General features: G+C 46.6%; 1 protein-coding gene across 1 annotated transcript in view; it reads right to left on the minus strand.

Moving 5' to 3' along the window:
• LOC142563982 (uncharacterized) overlaps window positions 1-22,824 on the minus strand; it is a 44,403-nt gene that overhangs the window by 13,414 nt on the left and 8,165 nt on the right. Inside the window, exons 3-9 of the mRNA XM_075674742.1 lie at window positions 19,218-19,366; window positions 15,937-15,995; window positions 15,225-15,330; window positions 14,173-14,308; window positions 12,913-13,070; window positions 3,210-3,380; window positions 1,087-1,153 (exon numbers count right to left, since the gene is read on the minus strand). Of these exons, the coding sequence (XP_075530857.1) occupies window positions 1,087-1,153; window positions 3,210-3,380; window positions 12,913-13,070; window positions 14,173-14,308; window positions 15,225-15,330; window positions 15,937-15,995; window positions 19,218-19,366 (846 nt within the window). The remainder of the gene's footprint in view (window positions 1-1,086; window positions 1,154-3,209; window positions 3,381-12,912; window positions 13,071-14,172; window positions 14,309-15,224; window positions 15,331-15,936; window positions 15,996-19,217; window positions 19,367-22,824) is intronic.

Below are 22,824 nucleotides of genomic sequence, written 5' to 3' on the forward strand. Positions count from 1 at the left end.
ATGGAGCACAAAGCAAGTCATCATCATCCGAGTTAGAGTTGCTGTTTGACGGTGGGAGAACTTGGTCAATTACTTCGTCATTGTCCATTTCGGCAGACAACAACACCACGCTGTCGACGTCTGCAAAGTCTTCAAATGTAATGGCGGCAGAAATCTGCACACCGCAGCCTGGCAGGTCATCAATGTCCGCATTTGGGCACATTGCGGTAAGCAGCAGGTTCAGGCTCTTCAGTCGTGGACTCATTCGGGTATGCGACTTGAGACTCATTCCGAGTCGGACTTTGAAAGCACCGTTGGTGCCATTTGGTGCAGCCTGCTGATAAGTTCACAAGAAAGACTTCCTGGAGCCAGCAGAGCGCTGTCTGGAACGTAAACTAAACAAACAAGCACAGAATAGTGGAATGCTAAACACAACGAACAGAATGGCAAGAGCAGGCCTTGCGCGGGATTGCCAGAATAGGATGCAATGATTGCAATGTTGATGCGACCCATAATTGAGGCAAAGCCTCCAAGATGGGTATTTGCTTTTAAATCTCTGAGGCATAGTGCTGCAACTAAGGCAAAGCCTCAGAAATTTCTGTTTAATGTGTAATCTCTGAGGCCATACTTGATGCCCTACGTCTCCTAGGCCATGCCCACGTCTGAGGCCTTGTCAAGGTTGCCAGAGGAGATAACGACAGCAGAGTCGGCATACGCTACAGCCACAGCCAGAGTCCGGATAATCGTATGTAGAGCTGTCCGAAATATCGGTCATCTTTACACATTAAATTTATGGGGCCATTGGCAGTGCCGTCAAGCTGATCAAATTACTGAGCATGGCCGGATTATCGGTATCCGATTTATCAGTTGGCGACTGTATAACCAACATATCGTTATACACATTATCATTACAAATGGACTGCACAGTACTCCTGCACTCAACGACATCATTTACACCACATCGGTTCATCACCTTTGCTTGAAGCCACCTTTACTGCTTGAAGCTAACTGTGTGCACTGCGTTCAAGCAGTATTTTACCTATGGATGTCCCTCAAGCATACAATTAGCTCTAGCAATAAAGAAAAAAAATGTAAAGATGTACATACCATTTCGCTCAATAAGCTGTACATACTCCAGAACCTGGGGGTTTGTAGGGTCCGCTTCACAAACTCTCTGGAAAATAAAATTGACAGATGGCTCACACTTAACGGTGCTTAGCAATCCACCATTTCTCCAGAATCTTATATACTGCATACTGGCGAGGCTCGACACCAGGTTAATTTATTCTTATCAATCCAGGCAGCTAATCACACCTTCACACAACCAGCTCTGCAGCCAAGGTTAGAAGTTTATTTGTTCCCATTCCAAGACGTTTTGAATGGTACTCAGCCACAAATATTGAGCCAATTTGCCCCGTCACTTTCATTTCCTGTCACATTCTTCACCTCTGCCGTAATATCATTTTGGTTTCTAGCTTCTTATTTTCAAAAAGTTGGTGCACCAACAGGTCCAGCAATACACGCTGCTTTGAGTACAATGCAGCTTTTTCATTACCAGTACTTGACTACAGTTCCAGAGTGCTGCTTCTTGGCCAAATTGGTGATTCATACTCTGCTGGGGTGCATGTTGAAAAAGAAGGACAAAGTGAGGCACACTAAGCCACGTAGGGAAGTGCTACTGAATACATATAATAAATTTTAATAAATGCTCCCATATGTGTGTCTGTGAGCTGTGTCCTTGTCTTCCAAGCTCACCCCTAGACAGTATGACCACGGCTTGCCTTTTATGAATGGGGCATGTTATGCCATTAGAGTTACCACATTTGCACAATTCTACTGTGCCACCAATTATAACGCACAGTTATATTGCCACCTAAATATATATATAAAAATAACTTGGCGCTCATTCTAGCACACACATCAAGTAACGAAACCTGAGTCTACGCGTAGCATGTTGAAAGAATTTAATGGAACACACACACACACACATCAGCACGCACACAGCTGAATTTTAGCGGCAAGTAGCTATTGTAGTCTGAGACACCTCCTTTTCGCTGTTTACTGACCAGAGAGAGTCATTTTCAGTTCCATTTATTGCATTAGAAATGCCACACCTCTTGAAGGCTCACGCAACCATTGTCTGCGGGAGGGCATTCCCCGCACCATGGACTTACCTTACACTGTCTCTGAGCGTTGTTTTCCTCAGACGAATCGTTCGACGCCAGTGTGGCTAACTACCTTACATTGAGCTTTTTATTTATATGTAAGAATAAATTTCATGTTTTATTGTAATTAGAATTAGTTATTTGAGTAGAATTAGTAGAGTTCCAATGTGTAATTTTTTTGTATGAAAAATGCATTCAAATATGCGTGCGTTACAATTGTGCAAATATGGTATTTTCGCAGTGTTTATGAAAGTTTTGTCTCACGTTTGTGCCATTTCCCCCTTTTGAAAGCTCCGTTCTCAGCATGATGCTCTTTTGGACATGCTCACTAATTAATCACTTAATGTTAATTCTAACGACAGATTCAGAGCACTCCCACCTCCACATTTTCAGCTCTTTTTGAACCGTTCCAATGGGACATTCGGACTACCAACTGTGTGTTTCAATGGCAGATTGAGAGCAAATCTCGAACCGACATCATTTCTTGGAGCAGCTCGGAGTGTTCCACAAAAAAAAAAGAGATAAAAGAAAATCTGTGGAGTCTATTGGAACTCTGCATGCTTTTGCACGAGATATTTTTCTCCCCTAGTCCACCTGGTGACCCCACATATGTGGCCATCCAATCTGCCCATTAAACATTTGCATGCAATGACGACACTTGGGTGGTGCTGGGCACAATGGTGATTCTAGCTGAACACAAAAGCAGTCGCCTTCACATCGCATGCTGCGATATGCTCATGTCTTAACCTTTATCTTGACATTATTCCCAAACCAGCCTGCAGCTATAAATCGCGGAGAGTCTCGGGTAGGGTGTAGTAACATTTGTGCGGCTCTGTCATCTGCTCACCTCTCATCCATCACGTGGATGCTACTCACAGCCAGACGGATAACAGAAAAGTCGCCTGCAGATCCGTCCGTCATGTGGGTACACCATTCATGTCCACCCAATGAATGCCCACTACAGAACCGTGCCTTTATGTGTCGGAACTGAATCCAGCAACTCGCACTTGACAGCACCATATCATAAAACCCTTAGGTCACTAGGGCAGGTAAGAAGGGACTTACTTGAAGCCGTTCCATGTGTTGAGATGCAACCGACTCTTGAGTCACCGGGCTACGCTGTTGCGACAAGGCTTGTGCATACAAGGCAGCGTGCAGGCAGTCGTCCGCATGGCTGTCCATGTAACCCTCCACAATGTCTTCAGCCTCGTCTGCACGGTCGTACCTAAGCAGAAGCTGCATGCATACGCACAGCTCAATCAAATGCCAACCCAATGAGAGCAAGGCTTTCTTTGTATTCCCCCAAGATTTCTTGGAAGCATGCTACATGCTGAATAGATGGTTAATGAAGCATTTAATGCTGACAGGCAAAGTAGCATGTCTCTGTTCTATGTGATAAAAGAATCAACCATGACATAAAACCTATGTGTGCATAAGATGCTGGCTCACATGCAGGGTGTCTCAAAGGTGACATTTCCAAATTCCATAAGTTTTCCAGGTTTTCCCTGAGTACCAGTGTAAAATTCCCTGAGTTACCCAGAAATTTGTATTGTGTAAAGATGGGCTGAAACCATGTCGCCCAATGTTGTCACTCTCTAGTAAGCATGCTAAAAAAAAAAACTACTTAATCCAGCTTGAATAGTAAGGAGTAGTGTTTACTTTGCTCCAAAAGAAAACAGAAGGCATGTGTTAGTAAAATGCACAGCGAATAAAATATATTCGAAAAAGAAATGGTAAAACCCATTGCAAATAGAGTCGAGCATTCTCAAATACGAACAAAAAGGAGATGCATACAGAAGCAAATATTTTCAAATATCAGCTATTTCTATCAACTTATAGCAAGCTCATTGGCATGAGGCCCAAACTTTGTAACAAGTGAGGTTCTCTCTCAGCAGCTGGAAAGTCAACCTCAACTGTCCTGACATACTGTCAGCCCGCGCACAACGCCTCAGTGTTGCATTTCACGGCTTTTAAGTGTTTATTTGGTTCGGATTATGGTCACCTGCATCTCGGCATCAGCCACCACTTTGTTTTTTGTGCTCAAGCTCCTTGAAAGAAGCAATGACATGTTTGCTTTTCCATTTACAGTCGCCGACCGATTTTCCGGACTCCAAAAATTCGGACATGCCCGATTATTCGGTCAGCTTCACGGCACCGCCATTCTCCCCATAGACCATAATGTATAACAACTGCCGAAAGTTCGGACACCTTGCAACCTCTCGTCTGATTTTTCGGACACTCCTTTAGCCAACTCGGTCGAGAGCACCATGCACCGACTCTGACCGGTGCATGGTTCGACTTGCTGAACGCCATTTTTGTTTTGAACGGAGCTTCCTTGCTGCCCCATGAAGTGGCGCTACTGGAAATCCCCGCTCATCATCATCGTTTCTGCCTGGTTAGATAGAGCGGCTCTGCAGCAGTTCCTGTTTCAGCTTAGTAAGCCATGTCAAGACAATCCAGCAGCTGATTTGTTTCTTCGCGGAAGAGGCATTGATGCTGCGAGCAGGCCGCGTTTTTCGTTTGTGCGACTGGTGTCGGCACGGTAGTGTTTGCTTTGTGTGCTGCGTCGAGGTTTCGGTGATCCAACGCGGCATACGTAAACATCGCGTCAAGGGTCTAATGGCGCCGACAATGCCCGCGCAGACTGCGCTGGGGAATGCCGGCAAGCGGGTGCCGGGAGGATTTGTCGCCTTCCGATGTGCTCCCTACTGACGCGGAAAATGTTCTGCCGAGACCTGCGCAGTGGTGGCATTGCGATTCCGGACACCGTCTCACTTGACAGTTTCATAGGTGCTGACACTGCTGTATTGACATGCGCAGAACTCGACGACGGCAAGATCATTCGTCAGGTTTCTGCAGCACCGCCGGACGATGACTGAGTCGGAAGATGACGCACCATGTGCTGCGCTGCCGTCGCATGCGGAGCGTGTACAAGCAGTGACTGTACTTTCAGCCGCCAATAGTGACCGTACGACCCTCTCCGAGATTCAGGCTTATCTGATTGCGCGTAAACGGAACAGCGTGCAACGGCGCATACACGATTTCTTCCAAGCCTACTGCCGAGCACGAATAAGTGCGTGGAAATAAAGGATTTCATTTTTTTTTCTTCATCTGCTTTTTCGGACACCTGTTTATTCGGACATTTTCGCAGTCCCCGTGAGGTCCGAATAAACGGTCGGCGACTGTATTCTTCAATGCTTAGGTCCTTTGTGTTCTCGTCCTCCTTCCACCACGCGTTTGCCCCACGGACCATTTGAAGCAACCTCTTGGTCAGTTGTAAAGTCAACGTCCAATTTTTCAAGCTCCCTAGAGGCCGCGAAGACGTCCAAAAAATTAGACAGAAAAAAAAAATGCGCGGCTTTTATTGCTCGTATGGGTTTAAATCGCCACAGGCACATCCGAAAAAGCTCTGAAGGCCTGCCAGTACACTTTTTAGGCATATCGGTGCTCCTACTGTGACAGGCAATGACGGTTGCATGCGTGTATAATTAAGGAATACATAATGTGCTCAAGAGAACAGATTGGTGGGCTAGTTGGTATTATATAACTATCGCTGCGTCTTCGCTTCCTCCTCTTGCCCTCGTACTTTTTTTTTCGTTTTGTCTCAAATAATGCGTCATGTAAAAATTGCCCCTTCCTACATTTGTTATGCTTCACTGCAATACACTCGCGTATGCTTCACCGCATGGCACGATTGTACTAAGGCAAAACTAACTTTCGGAAACTGGCTTTATGCAACGCATTGTGCTTTCCGAGCGTCGAAGCCATGGAATTGCGATGACCAAAAAGGTGGAGTCAGTGCCATTGCCGACAGCAGCAATTCTTTCGGCAAGAAGCTTAACAGCGAACGTCAAAGCAGCTAGGCCTACCGTTGCGACAGTGGTGGCTATGGCTGCCATCGGATCTGCATGACAGCACCGGTTTGAGGCGCGAGGCAATCAAAACGGCAGCGGTCGTGGCTTTGATTAATGCCCTTTCGGACCTTCGGTCACGGCAAAAAGTCCAGAAAGTTGGACGGTGAAGGGTACTGGCGTCCAAAATTTCAGATATGTTTTCAGAGACATTCTATGGGGTATGTGGTGGTGCCGCGAAACCGTCCGAATTATCGGGCATCAGGAAAGTCGGCCGTTGACTGTACACTGGCAACTCCTCCAGCCGATGACACGGGGTCAAAGACAATTCATTGCGACTCCTCTCTCTTACTCGAGCCAGCATTACAGCGACTTCCGTTCCCTTTCAATAAAATTACAGATAATTTTTTCTGAGAGAAACACAAATTCCCTGGGTTTTCCCCGGGTATTTCCAGACTATTTAAAATCGCTGAGAATTCCCGGTTTTCCCAATTGGTAGACACCTCGACATGTGTCTTTAAAGCAAACAGACGAGTTAGTAGAAGAGCACAAGTTATTTAACAGCTTCCTTGATTTGGCTAAACGAACTCGAGGACGAAAATTTTTTATATAGTGACAGTCGTGTACAAGTATACAACGAATGCGTGGCCAAAAGAATTTTTGAAAATGATGCCATAAAAGCAGAGTTACAGGCGTTCGATGATCCAGAATGCCAGCCACCGCACGTTTCTCCCTCTCCTTCAACGTCTCACCCCTTGAGCGATCTCTTCTCCTCGTCATGTACTACTATAAATGGCAAGTGGACACCACGTCATTACCAACGTTACCTTCACGTTTCTTTTCCCTTGTTTCAAAACACCATCCACATCCGATTACCACGACTGCATTTTTTGGCTACCCACTGTTGCTTCCATGCCAGCCTGTGCTCCCGTGAAGCAGTGCCGCAATGGACCCAGTGCTGTGAATGATATGCGATCACTTCCCGTTTTGTTTATAATACCTGGCTAGAGGCCAGACAACCCATCGCACAAATAGAAAAAAAAAAAAACTGTGCGCATCTCTACACCAAATATTTAAAATATTTGAATATTAACAATTTCATTTGATTCAATTCGGTAATACTCGACTATTTGCACACCCTTAATCAAAGACAGTTTAAGGCAATGCCACGACGGCATGCCGCGTGGGGAGGGGTGCGCGGTGCAAATCCTGGTGCAACAAAGGGCCTTCATTAGTGTTTTTTATTCTTTTCTTTGAGGTTTTGCATTTCTTCCTTTCAGTGCACGCACGTAGTAACCTGATTTATTTTTTCACAACCGATATCACGGGATGGGAGCATTATCAGCAGTTTATGGGAGCATTATCAGCAGTTTATTTTACCACAGAACACGTACAAATTTTGACAGTGCATTGGCTGTTGATGGTTTGTGGGGCTTCGGGCTAACGTGCCCGGACCCGGCTAGCTAAGGTCTAAGGAGACACGTAGCTCGTCCCCACTCCGCAGCGCACGCAAAGGGGCGCCACGGCGGGTTCGCTGACTCACCGGCAAGGCGTAGAGACGACTCCAGCCGTGGCACCAACGAATGGGGGTTTATTCCCTGCTACGTACAAAATGCGAGTACAATACAGGAATACGGCACTGGGGTGGCAGTCGCAGACTACGGGTGAAAGCTCCCGGGAACTCTGCTCCGCCACGCTGGCTCTTCCGAGCAGATTCGCCACACAAAAGGGGGCCGCCTTGCTCAGAGGGGCGCGGGACCAAGGGGGTCCGCACGTCCGACAGCCATGAGCACTGAAAGTCAATCTGTCCGGGCAAAAGCGCCCGCGCACCTCCGATGCTGAAGGAGAGAGAAACCGAAGAGAGGGCGAGAGGGGCCCGCTCCTCAGGCACTGTTCTTACGCGCGGCGCACGGCGTAACGTGAGCCGCGCGCGCAAGCAGCAGGCTCCGCGTCGCGCCGGCGCCCACGGGGAATGTACGCTATAAAAAATGAGGCTTGGAACTGCGTGTCCCCAGCGATCGCGCGGCCGAATGGCCCAAGTCGCGCGTGCACAGGAGACAGGGGTCCCAAAAGGGGTCCCCACATCCCCCCCTCCTGAAGACTCGGGCCGGCCCATGAGGGAGCCGACCGGAATCAAAGGCAAAGCTGACGTCTGACCTGTTTTATTTTCTCAAGCGAAAATGTCGAAGTCGAGACTCTCGCTCGCGGGGTCGGTGCCTCTGGCTTCCGGAGAAAGGACGGAGTTGTGGAGGGGCACCAGCGCCGTCGCCTGCTGCACAGCTGCCGCGATGGTCGCCGCGAACACAGGGTCCGAAGCGCGAGCGCTGACAACGGAACGCAGCAGGGCCGGGTTGACGTCCGGGTCCGTGTTCTGCAGCACCTGTGGGGCTGGATCCGTCCCGGGCTACTCGGCAGCTGGCTCCATCCCCTTCACGTGAAGCTTGTGTACCGCGCTGGAGTCATGGGCAGCACACAGCCGCAGCACACCGCACACGCCGCAGTACACTGCCGAAGGGTCCGAGGCCATGACGGCTCCACCCGAGGCCTCGACCATGGCTGACAGCGTGCGGCCGCGGAAAATGCGTGGTATCTCTCGCCTGCTCATGTGGTTCTCCACCTTTCTTTGCTCCTTCCACCGTTTCGTCGACACGAAGCAAAGTGGTACTTTGGAACCGGATTGGAAGGCCCAGGTAGCGACATGGCGGCGTGGAGGCAAACGGGCAGCTGGCTGTGGAGACACCGGCAACGACCGCACCTGGAAGGATGCGGAGGTGGTAACAGCGCCAGCTTGCACCACGGGTCGTGCTGTGGTCTCAGGAGCGAGTGCGACCGCAGTGGCCTCTCGAACGGCTTGCGACTGAAGGCGCCCGCGGCGGCGGCGACGGCTCCCGCAAGACCTGGGCGAGTCGGTCGTCGTCCTCGAGGCGTGTTGCGACGGCTTCATTGTTGGCGTCCGTCTGGCACCACACTGACAATCAACACTTCACACAACTAATCGCACTCCGATTATAATAACAACACTACAAACAAATCTCACCTTCCGCTGACAATGTTCACACACAGAACACGCAGAACACGAAGCTCACACTGCATCCGACAGCTTGCCAATCACGCATCGTTCTGGCGCATTCACCTTTGCAGGCGGCTGCCAGAGGGAAGGAGGAGGCTCACGGAAAGGGGCATATTGGGCCTTATGGTAGCCTCATGCATCCCTCCGGCCAGCGCTGAAACGCTAACCGTGCCTTTCATGGCACTCGAGCGCCACTGGAGGATAAAGTTCACCGGGCGCGAGCAGTAAGGCAACGGCTAGGTCGGCTTTCACAGCTCACGCCGGCGGGCTCATGGATCACTTTGGTTCACCACGGCCCTCAGCAGAAGCTGCGCACTACGAAAAGCGTCTTATTCGGCTAATGAGTGCCTTTTTTCCGCTTTAACGCGTGCATTCACGCTATAGTCACACCTCTCCGCTTGCCAGCTCGGCGGGGAATAAGGTCCGTCTGCTTACCAGCGAGAAGTGGCGACTAAGAGCGTTTTCGCAAGTTATACCGGCGAGTGCGCGGATTGAGATCCGCCGTCTTGGTCGGTTGCGCTTGCTGTGTCTCTTCCTCTTCCCAGTTGCTGCTTCTGGCAACGAAAGGTTTGAGGTCAGAAACGTTCACTGGACCGCCGGATGGTCTACCGTTTGAGTCCACCAGCTTATACACAAGAAGCGACATTTTGGTCTCCACTCGGTATGGGCCCGACCACTTGGCCGACAGAGTGGCTGAGATGCCCTTTGTTGCGTCACTCAGCACATGATTGCGCCTGAGGACAAGGTCACCTGCTTGATAATGTACCTCTCTATGCGACCGGTCATATTGTGCTTTTTGTCCAGCGCGTGCTTTCGCCAGGTTGGTGCGGGCATGAGAAAGGGCCTCGCTCATCCTAGCGCGCACTTGCACCGCGTAGTCGGAGAGACCCGACGCAACGGCGCTCGCCCTGCTGCCGGTTCGCAGAACGCGATCCATAGGGTTTGGCAGCTCTCTCCCGAAATTGAGGAAAGCGGGCGTGTACCCAGTCGAACGATTCACCGATGTGCGCAAAGAGAAACCTATCTCGCGGAGACAGGCGTCCCAGTCCCTGTGTTGCCGGACAAAGGCCGGGAGCAAGGGCTTCACATTTCGGTTCATCCACTCGGTGGGATTGGCCTGAGGGTGATAAGTCGTTGTTTTGCGGTGCTTTATGCCAAAGGCTGCACAGACATCGACGAACACCTTGGCCGTGAAATAGAACGCGTTGTCAGTGATCAACTCCGCCGGAAAGCCAAAGCGGGTGAATACCTCGAGCAACTTGTCCCATATGACGCGTGCCGTTAGCTTCCGAAGGGGAAAAAGTTCCACCCACTTCGTGAAATGATCTGTGACGGCCAGCAGGAATGTGTGACCTTGCCGGCTTCTTGGGAAAGGTCCCATAACGTCACAGGCCGCGATTTGCCAGGGTAGCTGGCTGTCGATCGGCTGCATGAGGCCGGGGGGTTTGCCACCACGGGGCTTCACACTCTGACACACGCGGCACGAGCGAGAGTAATGAAGTACATCACGCTTCATGCCTGGCCAGGTCGCAGAGCGGCACAACTTAAGATAAGTCTTACGGCCACTCGCGTGTCCGGCCAACCGCGAGTCATGGAAATAGCTCAACGTGGCCCTCCGTAGACTGCGGGGGATCACCACCTTAAAGGACTCATTAGGAGCCTCTTCAGATGGGAGATAGCACAGGAGCACTCCATCAGCATCCAGCAGATACGAATCCAACGTGCCTGCAGCAATACCAGCTGCGTTGCACCCGGCGCCAACAGCAATACCAGCTGTCAATTTGCGCCCATCAGCAATACCAGCTGCGTCGCACCCGGCGCCAACAGCAATACCAGCTGTCAATTTGCGCCCATCGGCGTTGCCGCCTCGCTCCCTCCCGGAGCTGTGCTCTTTTTCGAGCTCGTCAGTGATTTGCTGACAAAATGGGTCTTTCCGCTGAGCTTTCAGCAGCTCCCGTCTGCTGTACGTGATACCCATGGACGTTACAGGGTCCAGCAGGTACGCACTTTCGCCCGGCGACGGCGGCTTATAGGCCGCACAGCCGCCTGAACTCGCTCCTTCCGTGCCTTTGGAGACAGGGGCTCCGGCTTCGTTCGGAAGCGTTGTCGCGGAGGGGTGCCGGTCAAAGGTGTCCGGGTCTGAAACGGGGGCGCGCGACAAGGCGTCGGCCACCACGTTTGTGCTCCCCTTCCGATAGCGAACCTGCTCGGAGGAGCCAGCGTGGCGGAGCAGACTTCCCGGGAGCTTTTACCCGTAGTCTGCGACTGCCACCCCAATGCCGTATTCCTGTATTATACTCGCATTTTGTACATAGCAAGGAATAAACCCCCATTCGTTGGTGCCACGGCTGGAGTCGTCTCTACGCCTTGCCGGTGAGTCAGCGAACCCGCCGCGGCGCCCCTTTGCGTGCGCTGCGGAGTGGGGACGAGCTACGTGTCTCCTTAGACCTTAGCTAGCCGGGTCCGGGCACGTTAGCCCGAAGCCCCACATATCTGGCGCCCAACGTGGGGCCACCACGTTCAGGCGCACGGCGTAACGTGAGCCGCGCGCGCAAGCAGCCGGCTCCGCGTCGTGCCGGCGCCCGCGGCCGCGGGGAATGTGCGCTATCCAAAATGAGGCTTGGAACTGCGTGTCCCCAGCGATAGCGCGGCCGAATGGCCCAAGTCGCGCGTGCACAGGAGACAGGGGTCCCAAAAGGGGTCCCCACAGGTTATATCCGATATACAGTCGACTTCCATTAATTCCTCTCTGACAGTATTGACAAAACTTAGCGGATTATCCGGCGGCCCAAATTAAACAAGATGCGGAAGAAAAGTGTTAAAATACTTCACTGATTTATTGGGTAGCATTTACCCGACTATAGCATGCCCCCAAATCAAACACACACACACTTTCTACGAGAAAACTAATGCAGAAAATGACATTAAATCTCCTAAACAAAGTACAAATCTAACAGACACGCAATTATTCAGCAAGAAAAATGGGCAAGGGTCATGTGTTGCACAATGGCAGCCAGTTTCCTAAAGTCAGCTTCACCACACGACTATTTAGTCAGCCTCGCCGCAATACATTCTTGTTGGGTAAAGCCTACGAACACCGTGAAGGCGATTTTGGTTTGGTATCTGAATGCTCCGCACAGGCAATTTTCAGCCCAATCTTTTCGAAAAAATAGAAATGTGCACGTTAGACTTGGGCAAATACTGCAACCGGACATTGTGAGCTACAGTTATTGCTGAAACATGTTCCCAAGGGCAGGTCGAAAATAGGTGTTTTCAATGGTAGACGACTTGTCTCAACGTGCTCACTGTCCCGTAAGCTGTGCTGAGAAAGGCACTGCCAATAAGGGGCCGCTATTGGGGTCACCATAGGAGTCAAGAATGTGCGGGCTGACTGGTCATGTTCGAATTATCTGGCCAAGGCCAATTTTAATATTGAAATAATGAAAGTTTGGGGCCCACAGAAACGCATGGGCGCCAGTCAAGACTTTCGGTCGGGATCGAATTAACCAAAAAATTCAATTAACTGAAGTCAAATTAACAGCAGTCTACTGTATTGTTACGACCTGTATCGGTAGAAGTGGATTTGACTGTATCACACAATTTTCGAAGCATGCTGCTGCCACTGTCTGACCAGAAAATGTTTTCAATTGATCCTAAATCACTATTTTTGATAACTAGAGATAGTCAGCTCTGAAACAGCACACTATCCGCTTATTAATGAGTGCTTCAGCACATATCTTCAGCACATAGTGCAATGTATCATAACAACTTCACCCCCATAGTGCCATGTATCATAACAACTTCACTCCTAAAGCTGAAGCAGGACCAGTTTGAACAGGAGCAGTACCTCGAGTGTTTTCGTGAGGAAGACGTCCATCGTCTCCTGACAAGCAGTTGCAGACGACTCGCTGTCAGGTGTAAACAGGGGGCGCCACTTGTCCAAGGCACTGGCAACGCTGGTCAGCTCCTCATAGGATTCCCCAGCAGCCGCGTGGGTGTCCACATCTGGGTGTGCCGAAAAGCTGTTTCACACGAGCCCACCATGCACATGATTCAAACTTGAAAAGAATTTTGCTGAATGCTTTAAGGAGACACACTGCTATGCAAATAATGTTTACGATTATTTTCCTCAATGTTACTGAAATGTTCCAGTCTTACTAAGATTTATGAGTTGATTCCAAATATGTAATTAGTTTTGCTGTAGATCAATTAGTTCCTAAGACAACATTTCACTTTCACTGTTTAAGGCCACAATGGAAAATAAATGGCACAATAAAAAGGTTTTTTGTAAGGCATGGTTAGATGGCATAAAGAGTAAGCAATGAAGTAGAACAAGTACTTGCTTTAGCTGACCATTAATACAGATTTTACAGCATGCAGAGTATAAGCCCATAAAAAGTGTGCAACCATGTGACAGAAAAAGTAGCAAAGTAATCAATTTCTAAAATGAAAATAAAATATTATACTTCATAGAGTACACATGAGGCCCTGTTCTGCAAGAACGTTTAGTTCTATCTGTTCTAGGTTCTTCTGGAGTGTTCTTGGTTAAGCAGTTTGCACATCAGCCTCTCAGACTGCATTCGAGCAAATCCTGCACGGATGTGAAAATCTTGCTGAACTTATGTGTAACTAATTAATTAATTTGGGGATGACAATTATAGGCTGTCAATTGTAACTCTAAACCTATGACATATAGCACAAAACTAATTTCAGTTATGATATCAGCATAACAAATCACACCTGGATGGCAAATTTTCCCAATTTATTCCCATAAATAAATTAAAAAAAGGTTTTATTGCCACGTCCCCGCTCAAGCAGTCAACCAATTCATTAATAAGCTTCATGGAGACTGGGTCAGGGATTCATTGCAACTATTTTATTAACCATTGCCATGTTTCAAGGCGTGTTTGTACTACTAAGGTTTTGCTCTACACATGTGAAGTTCTTGTGTGCACACATATGTAAGAGGAAAGTGACTTCTGCTTCGCTATCACCAGGACGCCTCGTTCACTCTGAGAAGCAAACAGACTCATCGGCTACCTTTTTACGCATCTTAAAAAAATTAAAAACTGATTACTTTTTGCAACTAAGCAACACACAAGCTTACCAGCGGAGTCGTCGTGACGTGAACGTGTGGCATGGCTCAACCACTGCAGATAGTCGAGAAGACCCAAGTATCCCCTGATGAAGGCATCCAGCTTCTCATTGGGGCGAAGCATTTTACGGTCCACTTTCAGGTGCTCCTGAGCATCAACAAAATAAACAAAGCTATGTTGGGTGAAAAACTGCATTTACCATATTTACCTTACCCTCTGTGAGTTAACAACTTGTTCCTGCACAAAATTGGCACAACTGTACAAAATGTACCAGCATACCCACAAAGAATAGCAAAAATTCCTAAACACGGTGTACTGAGGATGAAGAATCTGTAACTTCCCCATCAATGCATCATTCATGCCAGTAGACATGCAGGATTGGCTGGCTATGAGTAATAAACTGCTGAATTAGACGGTGACCAAATTGGGCCGTTTACTAGCTCTGGGCATTACAAACAAACAAACAAATATGAGGTTCAATTTACAAAAGGTGCAGGTGGTGCCAGTTATAGTGCGCTGGGCCGCTCCCACTCACTGCGAGGTTCAAGGGTGCACTGCACCGCGGCAGCACCTTGCCTTGCACGCCCATTCAATCGAGCACGGGGATGCCTTGACAAGCGCAGCATTCCCCCGGCACACAATCTCTATCGGCGCAAGGTTCGACCAGGTCGACTGAACCGATCGAAACGATTAAGAGCCCCGTGTAATAGAAAATTCGCCGTTGGCATCCTGCGTCTGGTGTCGACCATCTTGTGAGTGAAAAGGACATTCCGAACCACGCATACCCAACCACGTAGGCCCTCCGTGTAGAGCAAAGACGTTGCTGAATTAATGGAATTTCTCAAAGTAAATTGCGAAGTACATGAGTGTTTTTGCATTTTACCCCTATCGAAATGCGGCTGCTGTGGCCGGGATTTGAACACGCCACTTCGAGCTCTGCGGCGCTATGCCACATCCACAAAGCAACTGCAGCAGGTCATCCTCATCTTTACCAATACCGTTAGTTAAACCGTAATCTGCATATTGAAATCAGAGTTTGTCAGCAGGGAATTTCCTGCCTTACCTGGAAGAATGTGCGCAGGTGTGCGAAGTTCATCCTCTTGAGGCAGTACACAATGTACTCCAAAGCCAGCTCCTTCTTGTCGGCCACCAGGAGACATCGCGAGTGCCTGCCACCAGAGGGAGTTGCACAAGAACAGTAAAGAGGGCACAACGCAGTGGCGAGATATGCTTTTACTAATTCTGAATGCAACACGTATTGTCATTCTTTTGAAAGACCACGACAGAAAAATACAACTGTGGATCGACACTAATAATGCTTGCTTGTAGTGCCTTTTTGTGTTTGTGCTTTTCTGCAGCACCACTTCAGAGAAATGAACCCTCACCAACTTGCCCAACTGTCAGTTTTAAGACACATGTCATGAGGGTCAGTACTGCATTTTCACAGGACCCATACCAATCCTGTTTTACATTTACTCTTTCCTCGCTTATACAAGCTCTGTCCTAGGTAAGAATGACATTTTCGACACCTTGCCCCACTGATCTACCACTTCATTTTGATTAAACGCTCATCTTTGGCACCTCTTTCAAGGAATCCTGAATTGCGTGGGCAGTGATCACCAGTTCAATGCCAGGTAGGCCTCCCCTGCAATAACGAGCTGCACTCACAACCCACAGACGCGGGGCATCCTAAGAGGCACATACGCACTGCATGTGACTCACATGCATGTGACCGAGAGAACGGCACTAAGTGGTCTGCATGCGACGGCAATTACCTGATGAAGAAGTTCATCTTCTCTGGTGAGGCCAGGTTTTCATGCAGCAGCATACCCGCCTGGAGGAAAGTAAAAATTAAAAAAAAAAAATAAAGAAGGAAAGCAACAACAGCCATGTCAATTCATGAGAAGGCCTCAGAATGAACACCAAATGCTGTGCAACCTATGAAAGGCTTCACAAAAGCAGTCAACGCTATCCGATCTGCTGAGTGGGCCACTGCTTGTGTCAAGAGAAAGAAAATTAACTGGATTCTCTGAATGGTGCTTGCTGGTGCAATGAACATTGCATCTGCCAGCAGCACCCCGATTCTCTTCCCCCTCCCCAATGCTCCTTGTTTTATTTACTTCTTTTTCTTATTTATACGGTGGCTTGTAAATATTGGAGTGGACAATGAGACAATGTCCTTGAATAAACAATAATGCACATTGTAACATTACACACTGAATATTGCACACTATTAAACACTCCAAACACATGTGGGAACAGAATTGTGAAATTCAGTACGAAAACCAAATCGCACTATTATACGAAATACATTGAAAGACGCTCTAATTTCACAACAAAAATAACAGACACAATGTAATAAAAATATTACAAATTGTTCAGCTATAATAAAAATGAAGGCATAATTACTGCATCAACTACATCACCTGGGAGACCATTCCACTGGCGTACAGTTTGCAGAAAAAAAAGAACCTTTGTAAGCGTTAGTCCTACAAGAAAGTTCTTTTAGTTTCATGTTTTTTTTTTATTTAGCTATTCAATATTGTATTGCAGCTTCCAATTTAATGAAGTCTTTGCTCCTCAGGGAGACAAAGTTGACAATAAGCAAGACATGCCGATTTTCCTAAATGGTTTTTGATTTGAAATACATAGGTGGTGCCCAAGATGCACACAATATTGTGTCGTCCACTGTGTTCAGTACCTGCTGTCTTGCACTGACGCTGTGGTAGTAGGCTAACACCATGTGTTTTGGAGTTGGCCCCTTCACTATTTGCAGTTTTGATGCTACAATGAAACCTCGTTACTACGAACACCACATTACCAAATTTTTCAGATTAACAATATGTTCAGAAGTCCCCTCCTGACTGGTCATAGTTTCAATGTAAAAATACTTCTGTACTGCGAACTTCAGAATACTATTGAGCTTTCCAGAATAATGATTGCCATTCAGTTTCCGTGCATAATGATTGTTATTCAGTTTCCGTGCCATATTAACAATGCCTTAGTACTATAAACTAAAATTCTGAAATCTGGGGATTGTTATAGTTCTGTGTATCCTTCACAGCAGCTGGAACAGTGGACAAGCAGATGACAAGATGCAGAAAGCGGACGCCGTGGTGTACAGGTTCAGAAAACCCAAGACGGCACTGAAGGAAAGAAATGTGGGAGGGGACTTTTCTTTTCTATTGCAGAGGTGACGATGCATCAGGTTTTGCAAGCACAGGCTCCACTCGGACAAGTGTTGCCAAGCAACGACGGCGCATCTCTTCCTTATTTTGCTTGTTCCTGCGCATGCCTCTTATTTCTTTTGCGCTTGTTTCTGCAGCCATACCAGCTATGTGCGTGGAGAAATGTAACCTCCGTGATGGCGGAGATGCCACATGGTCGAACTTTCTGGACGGTATCATTAACCCGTGCTTGCACTTTGGAACAGTTCAGGTGTCTGTCTCGAGCGAGAAAGTTGCGGTGTCCACGGCAAGGAATGTGAAAAACAAACAGGATGGAACCCAGAAAGCCACTATTTGAAGGGAGGCAGCTGGTACAATGCAAACATTCTCTATTCTAAAGTTACGTGGCACAATAGGCAAAGATTTAAATTTAACACAGAGATTGGCATTCTCATCTATCTACTCACTGCGACCATTGTAAGAGCAAGAAGTGTAAGCTTGAGTACTGGATGCTATGAGAGCATGCAAGTGATAACAAATACACAAGTGTCCTAAAGGGAGCGAATGCATTATGTAACCTCAATAACATACTAGTCAGTGAATGTAAGCAACCATTATTGTTTTATCAAGCTCCAGCTCCCTATGCAAGACCATATTTACTTGAATGTAACACGACCATGATTGTAACACAAGGGTTTACTTTCCATTATGCAAAATAAAAAAATTAACAAAACCACGAATGTAACGTGAAATGGACAGGAGATGAAATGGTACCTTTAGTCAAGAAATCACAATTCAGAAATGAGTTCTCTTCCCTTATCGTCGTCCAAAATGGAGGCAACTTTCCTTAGGCAGTGTTCTTGGGTGATCCCTTTTAGAAATATGTTTCATTTCACGAAATCTTGCGTGACTCGGAACTGAAAGTATCCCCAGCGAGTTTTTCTGGTGCTGTGCAAAGCTAATTATCAGTGCCAAAAGTGCTATCGGCGCATACTTTGAGGTGTTTGGTGCCGAGACGAGCTGAGTCTCAAAAAAAGTGAAACTATCTCCGTAAGTCATGAGGTCATATCATCTTCGAAGTAATACTTGAGCCTTAACACTTGAGTCCTAACACAGTCCTAGCACTTTGAGTCCTAACACTCTGAGCCCTAACACTTTGAGTCCTGACACTATGAGTCTTAACACTTTGAGTCCTAACATTTGAGTCCTAGGCAGGCTCCAATGTTAGGACTCTGATGTTGTTACTCTATGCAGAGAAGCACAGTCACGTGCATGTCATGTTGAGAAAAAAATTATAAGCACACTAAAAAAAAGATCAAACACTGTGTTGGTATAGATTACACATTTGGGCAAACATGCAAAGTATTCCCAGCTCCCTACCATGTTTTGTTACTGTGACAGGCTTTCCACAAGCAAGGAACTTATGAATACTTATAAAACAAAAACTTATGAAGATACCTTTATGAAATTTTAAATTTGTCTATTGATTGCAATGTGCAGTATGTGTGCCAAATATCAGCCCTTTCTATCAAGAAACAAAAGAAACAAACTGAAGGAGCTACAACTCATTCCCAATTTTATTTGATGAAAATGCAATCATATATTAACTGTTTTGATGCGCAGATCTAGAGAATGCAACAAAATTAATGTCTGCAACCAAACACACTATCGCCTAGCCACACATTGAAATCGAAACTCACTCTTACACAATGAAATAAAAGGAATGTTGATACAAGCCATCCGTCTTTGTCATAAAATATGCATCCATAAGTTTAAGTGCCATTATTTCATGCTTCCGAGAATACAAATGCTTACTAAAGCAATGGTACACAGCCACACAGACCATAGTAGAAGGGCAGGTGCGAGTTAGTTTCATGTTCAAGGGGTACCTTGAATGAGAACTGGTCAGCTGGGTAGTGCCCAGCCAGAAGAACCTCTAGGGCCTCAGCTGCCACCCGCCACCGATACTGGCAGCACAGGCGTTGCACCAGGCGTGCCAGGAGGCGGGCACGCCGGTTCACTGGTCGCCATTCCTCCACTGTGTGAGATAGTAGCAAGGAGCGAAAATGGCGACTTCAGATCCAGTAAGCACTTCAAGGAAGTCACAGCAGTATGATCGCTACATGCCTTGAAGCCCACACTGCTCAGTAATTCTGCTTCCTTCCAGACAACAATTTATTGCCCTTTCTTGAAAAGAAAAGTATGCAGTTAGTGCATTCTTCCAGTACTAAATTATGGGGCCAAAACTTGCAGTATAACGAAGAAACTTGAGAAGGAGTGAAGGACCGCGCAAGTACAGATGGAACAAAAAACATTAGGCATAACATTAGAACACAGGAAGACGGCGTTGTGGATTACAAAGCAAACGGGTGTAGCCAAAGTTCCAAATGACATTTAGTGGAAGAAGTGGAACTGGGCAGGCCATGCTTTGCGCAGGCCAGATAACCGGTGGTCTATTGGAGTTACAGAATGGGTGCCAAGAGAAGGGAAGGGTAGTTGGAGGAAGGACAGCAGAGGATAATGTGGTGTGATGAGATTAGGGAAATTGGCAGACATAAAATGGACTTAGCTGACCCAAAACCGGTAAAATTTAGCTTTCTGGGAGAGGCTGTCACCCTGCAGTTGAACATAAATAAGTAGGGGTGCGCAAATATTGAAGTTTTCAAATACAAATACTTAGCTTTGAATATTGAAGAATGATATATATGCACATGCATTTACTAGCATGTTGGGTTGATCTGTTATTTTGGAACATTGCAATTACATTATCAATATTAGATAACTAGACTAGTAAGCAGTTAGACTAAAGCGTTGTTTGCTTAACTCATGTTAACTTGGAAAATTTAGTAATTCTGACTAGTTGTCCTCATCAGCCTACACCTTATTATACTGTATCAAATGCCCGCAAAATCGGAGGCATTTGACCCTGTGCCATTCGTCCCTCATCGCACTTGCTGCCAACCTATAAGCTCCAAATTAGGGGTGGCATTGAAAAAAGAAAAAAAAGTGCACCCTTGCTGTCCGCAAACCCATGCCTCTTGCTACTGAGAATCTGGCTTTCCTGCACAGTTTAGATGTTTAGCAGCTAAGTGTACTTTACAGGCAAAATTTCGCGAGCAGCACAAAATTATTGCAAAATTCAGCACAAAATCTTTCCAGAATTCTTCGATTAGATAGAAACAAATGCTAAGAACCACGTTTGCTCCAGCACGGCCAGCAATATATTCAATTTTATTGGAATATTTGAACATTTTCTAATATGTATTTTTTAAATCGAATACGAATAATAAAAATATGTAATATATTAGAATTTCACGAATATTCGCACACCCTATAAATAATATGGTGGCGGTGATAAAAATTTCTTCACGTGCTTGCCCTTTCTTGCTCTCTCTCTCCAGTATAATGAGCTAATGGTAAAGGTGCCCAGGCTGGCAAATGACACTACTACAACTCGTCTGGAGTACAGAGTGAACATCCATGTTAAGGGTTGCGTGATTTTATAGTTTAGCAAATTGCAATTCACGTGTTTTGTAAGCCCTCCTCTTCGTTAATAAAAAGGTAGAGACAATATTCGTCCGCTTCTCCAAATGTTGTGCACACCTCACAAAACAGAAGGATGCCTTATGCCCAATGGGTTCACTTCAAGCTTAAAGATAATTTCATGATGGCGGGTTCAATCAGAATGACGGGAACGGAGACTCCTCCTTCAATAAACCTGTGAGCCCGCCCCTGGCCTGGCATTTTGCCCAAAGTGAAGGAGACTGCAAGTATGCCTGCTACATCACAGTGAGGCACAAGCAACACACAAGAGGTGTGTAAGTAGGACAATTCTGCCGCAGAGTAACTACCATAAAAAGCACTAGACAAGGAACCGGAAAGAGAAACACTAAATCAGTTCAGATAGGTAAGTATGTTTTTCTAAATTCTATTCATATTGATTTTACACTGACAGATTGATAATTTTTACACAGTCCCTACAGAGCAGCACACTGCCGCAGGACTGGAAGGTGGGTAAGGTGGTCCCGCTTTTCAAAACTGGTAACGTTCACTCTCCTCTTAACTATAGACCAATCGCGTTAACAAGGGTCCCGTGTAAGCTATTAGGGCATATAATATATTCTATCCTCATTTTGAACCAAGCTCATTTTTTATTCAACTCAGCACAGCTCTTGGAAACACTATTCATGCGAAACGCAACTACTCGCTCTTACTAACAGCATAGCTTCCTCCCTTGACCATGGATCGATAATAGACTGCATATTTCTCGGCTTTGCAAAAGCTTTCGGTAAAGTCCCTCATAGCTTGCTTCTTTTAAAATTACATACTCTAAACATTGACCCTTCCGTCGTGCAAGGGATTGAATGTTTTCTTTCTAACCACTCTGTTTGTAACAGCTAATAACTGTGTATCATCCACATCCCCTGTAAAATCCGGTGTTCCACGAGGTTCTGTTTTGGCCCCTTTATTATTCTTATTATATATAAATGGCCTTCCCGAATGTATTTCCTCATCCATAACGCTTTACGCCGATGAATGTGTTCTTTATCGTCAAATAACTAACCCTCATGATAACCTTCTCTGGCAATCTCACCTTGAAGCTATCTCTAATTGGTGCAACAGTTGGCTTATGACTTTAAATGCTACTAAATGCAAAAGCATGACAATTTCCCACCGTATTAACGAGCCTTTACCCTTCCGCTACAAAATTAACTGGATACGCCTTGAAAATGTCACTTCCTATAAAAATCTCGGTGTTTACCTAACAAATAACTTTTCATGGCATGTTCATGTAAAACATATCACCAACAATGCTAATTGCACTTTGGGTTACCTGCCCAGAAACTTTCTCAAGTGCCAAAACATCTTAAGCTCACTTGGTATCTAACCCTAGTTCGACCTTAGCTCGAATATGCCTCCGCAATATGGGATCCAGCTGTTTGTACTTTAATTGACGATATCAAAGCAGTTCAAAATCATGCAGTGCATTTCATTCTATATAACTATGCCCGCACTGCGAGTGTTTCCTCACTGAAATCGCAACTAGTTCTACCTAACTTACATTTTCGAAGGAAGCTCTCCCGTCTATGTTTACACCACAAAACTTATTTCACTAACCCATTTCTAAAAAGTGAACTCTTTTCCGAACCAGCTTACCTATCAGCACGTGTCGACCACACACATAAAGTTCACGCCCCATTCTGCCGTACAAATCTATTTCTGCACCCTTTCTTGCCGAAAACAACAACAGGTTGGAACCACCTGCCCCCATCTATTGCCTGCATAGATGATCCTGTGGCCTTCAAAGGTGCGATGAAAAATTTCCTGCATTTGTAGCTTAAACACATTAGCTTATCTTTGTACTTTGAATGTTTTTTAAAGCCCTGCACTATGTGCTTTCTGTATGTGTGTGCTTTGTTTTTTCTTGATTTCACCCGTAATTTTAGATTCTGTTCTTGTTCAACCATGTACCCACCCCCCTGCAACGCCCCAAAG

Source organism: Dermacentor variabilis, chromosome 11, assembly GCF_050947875.1.
Source record: "Dermacentor variabilis isolate Ectoservices chromosome 11, ASM5094787v1, whole genome shotgun sequence".
Taxonomy (NCBI): domain Eukaryota; kingdom Metazoa; phylum Arthropoda; class Arachnida; order Ixodida; family Ixodidae; genus Dermacentor; species Dermacentor variabilis.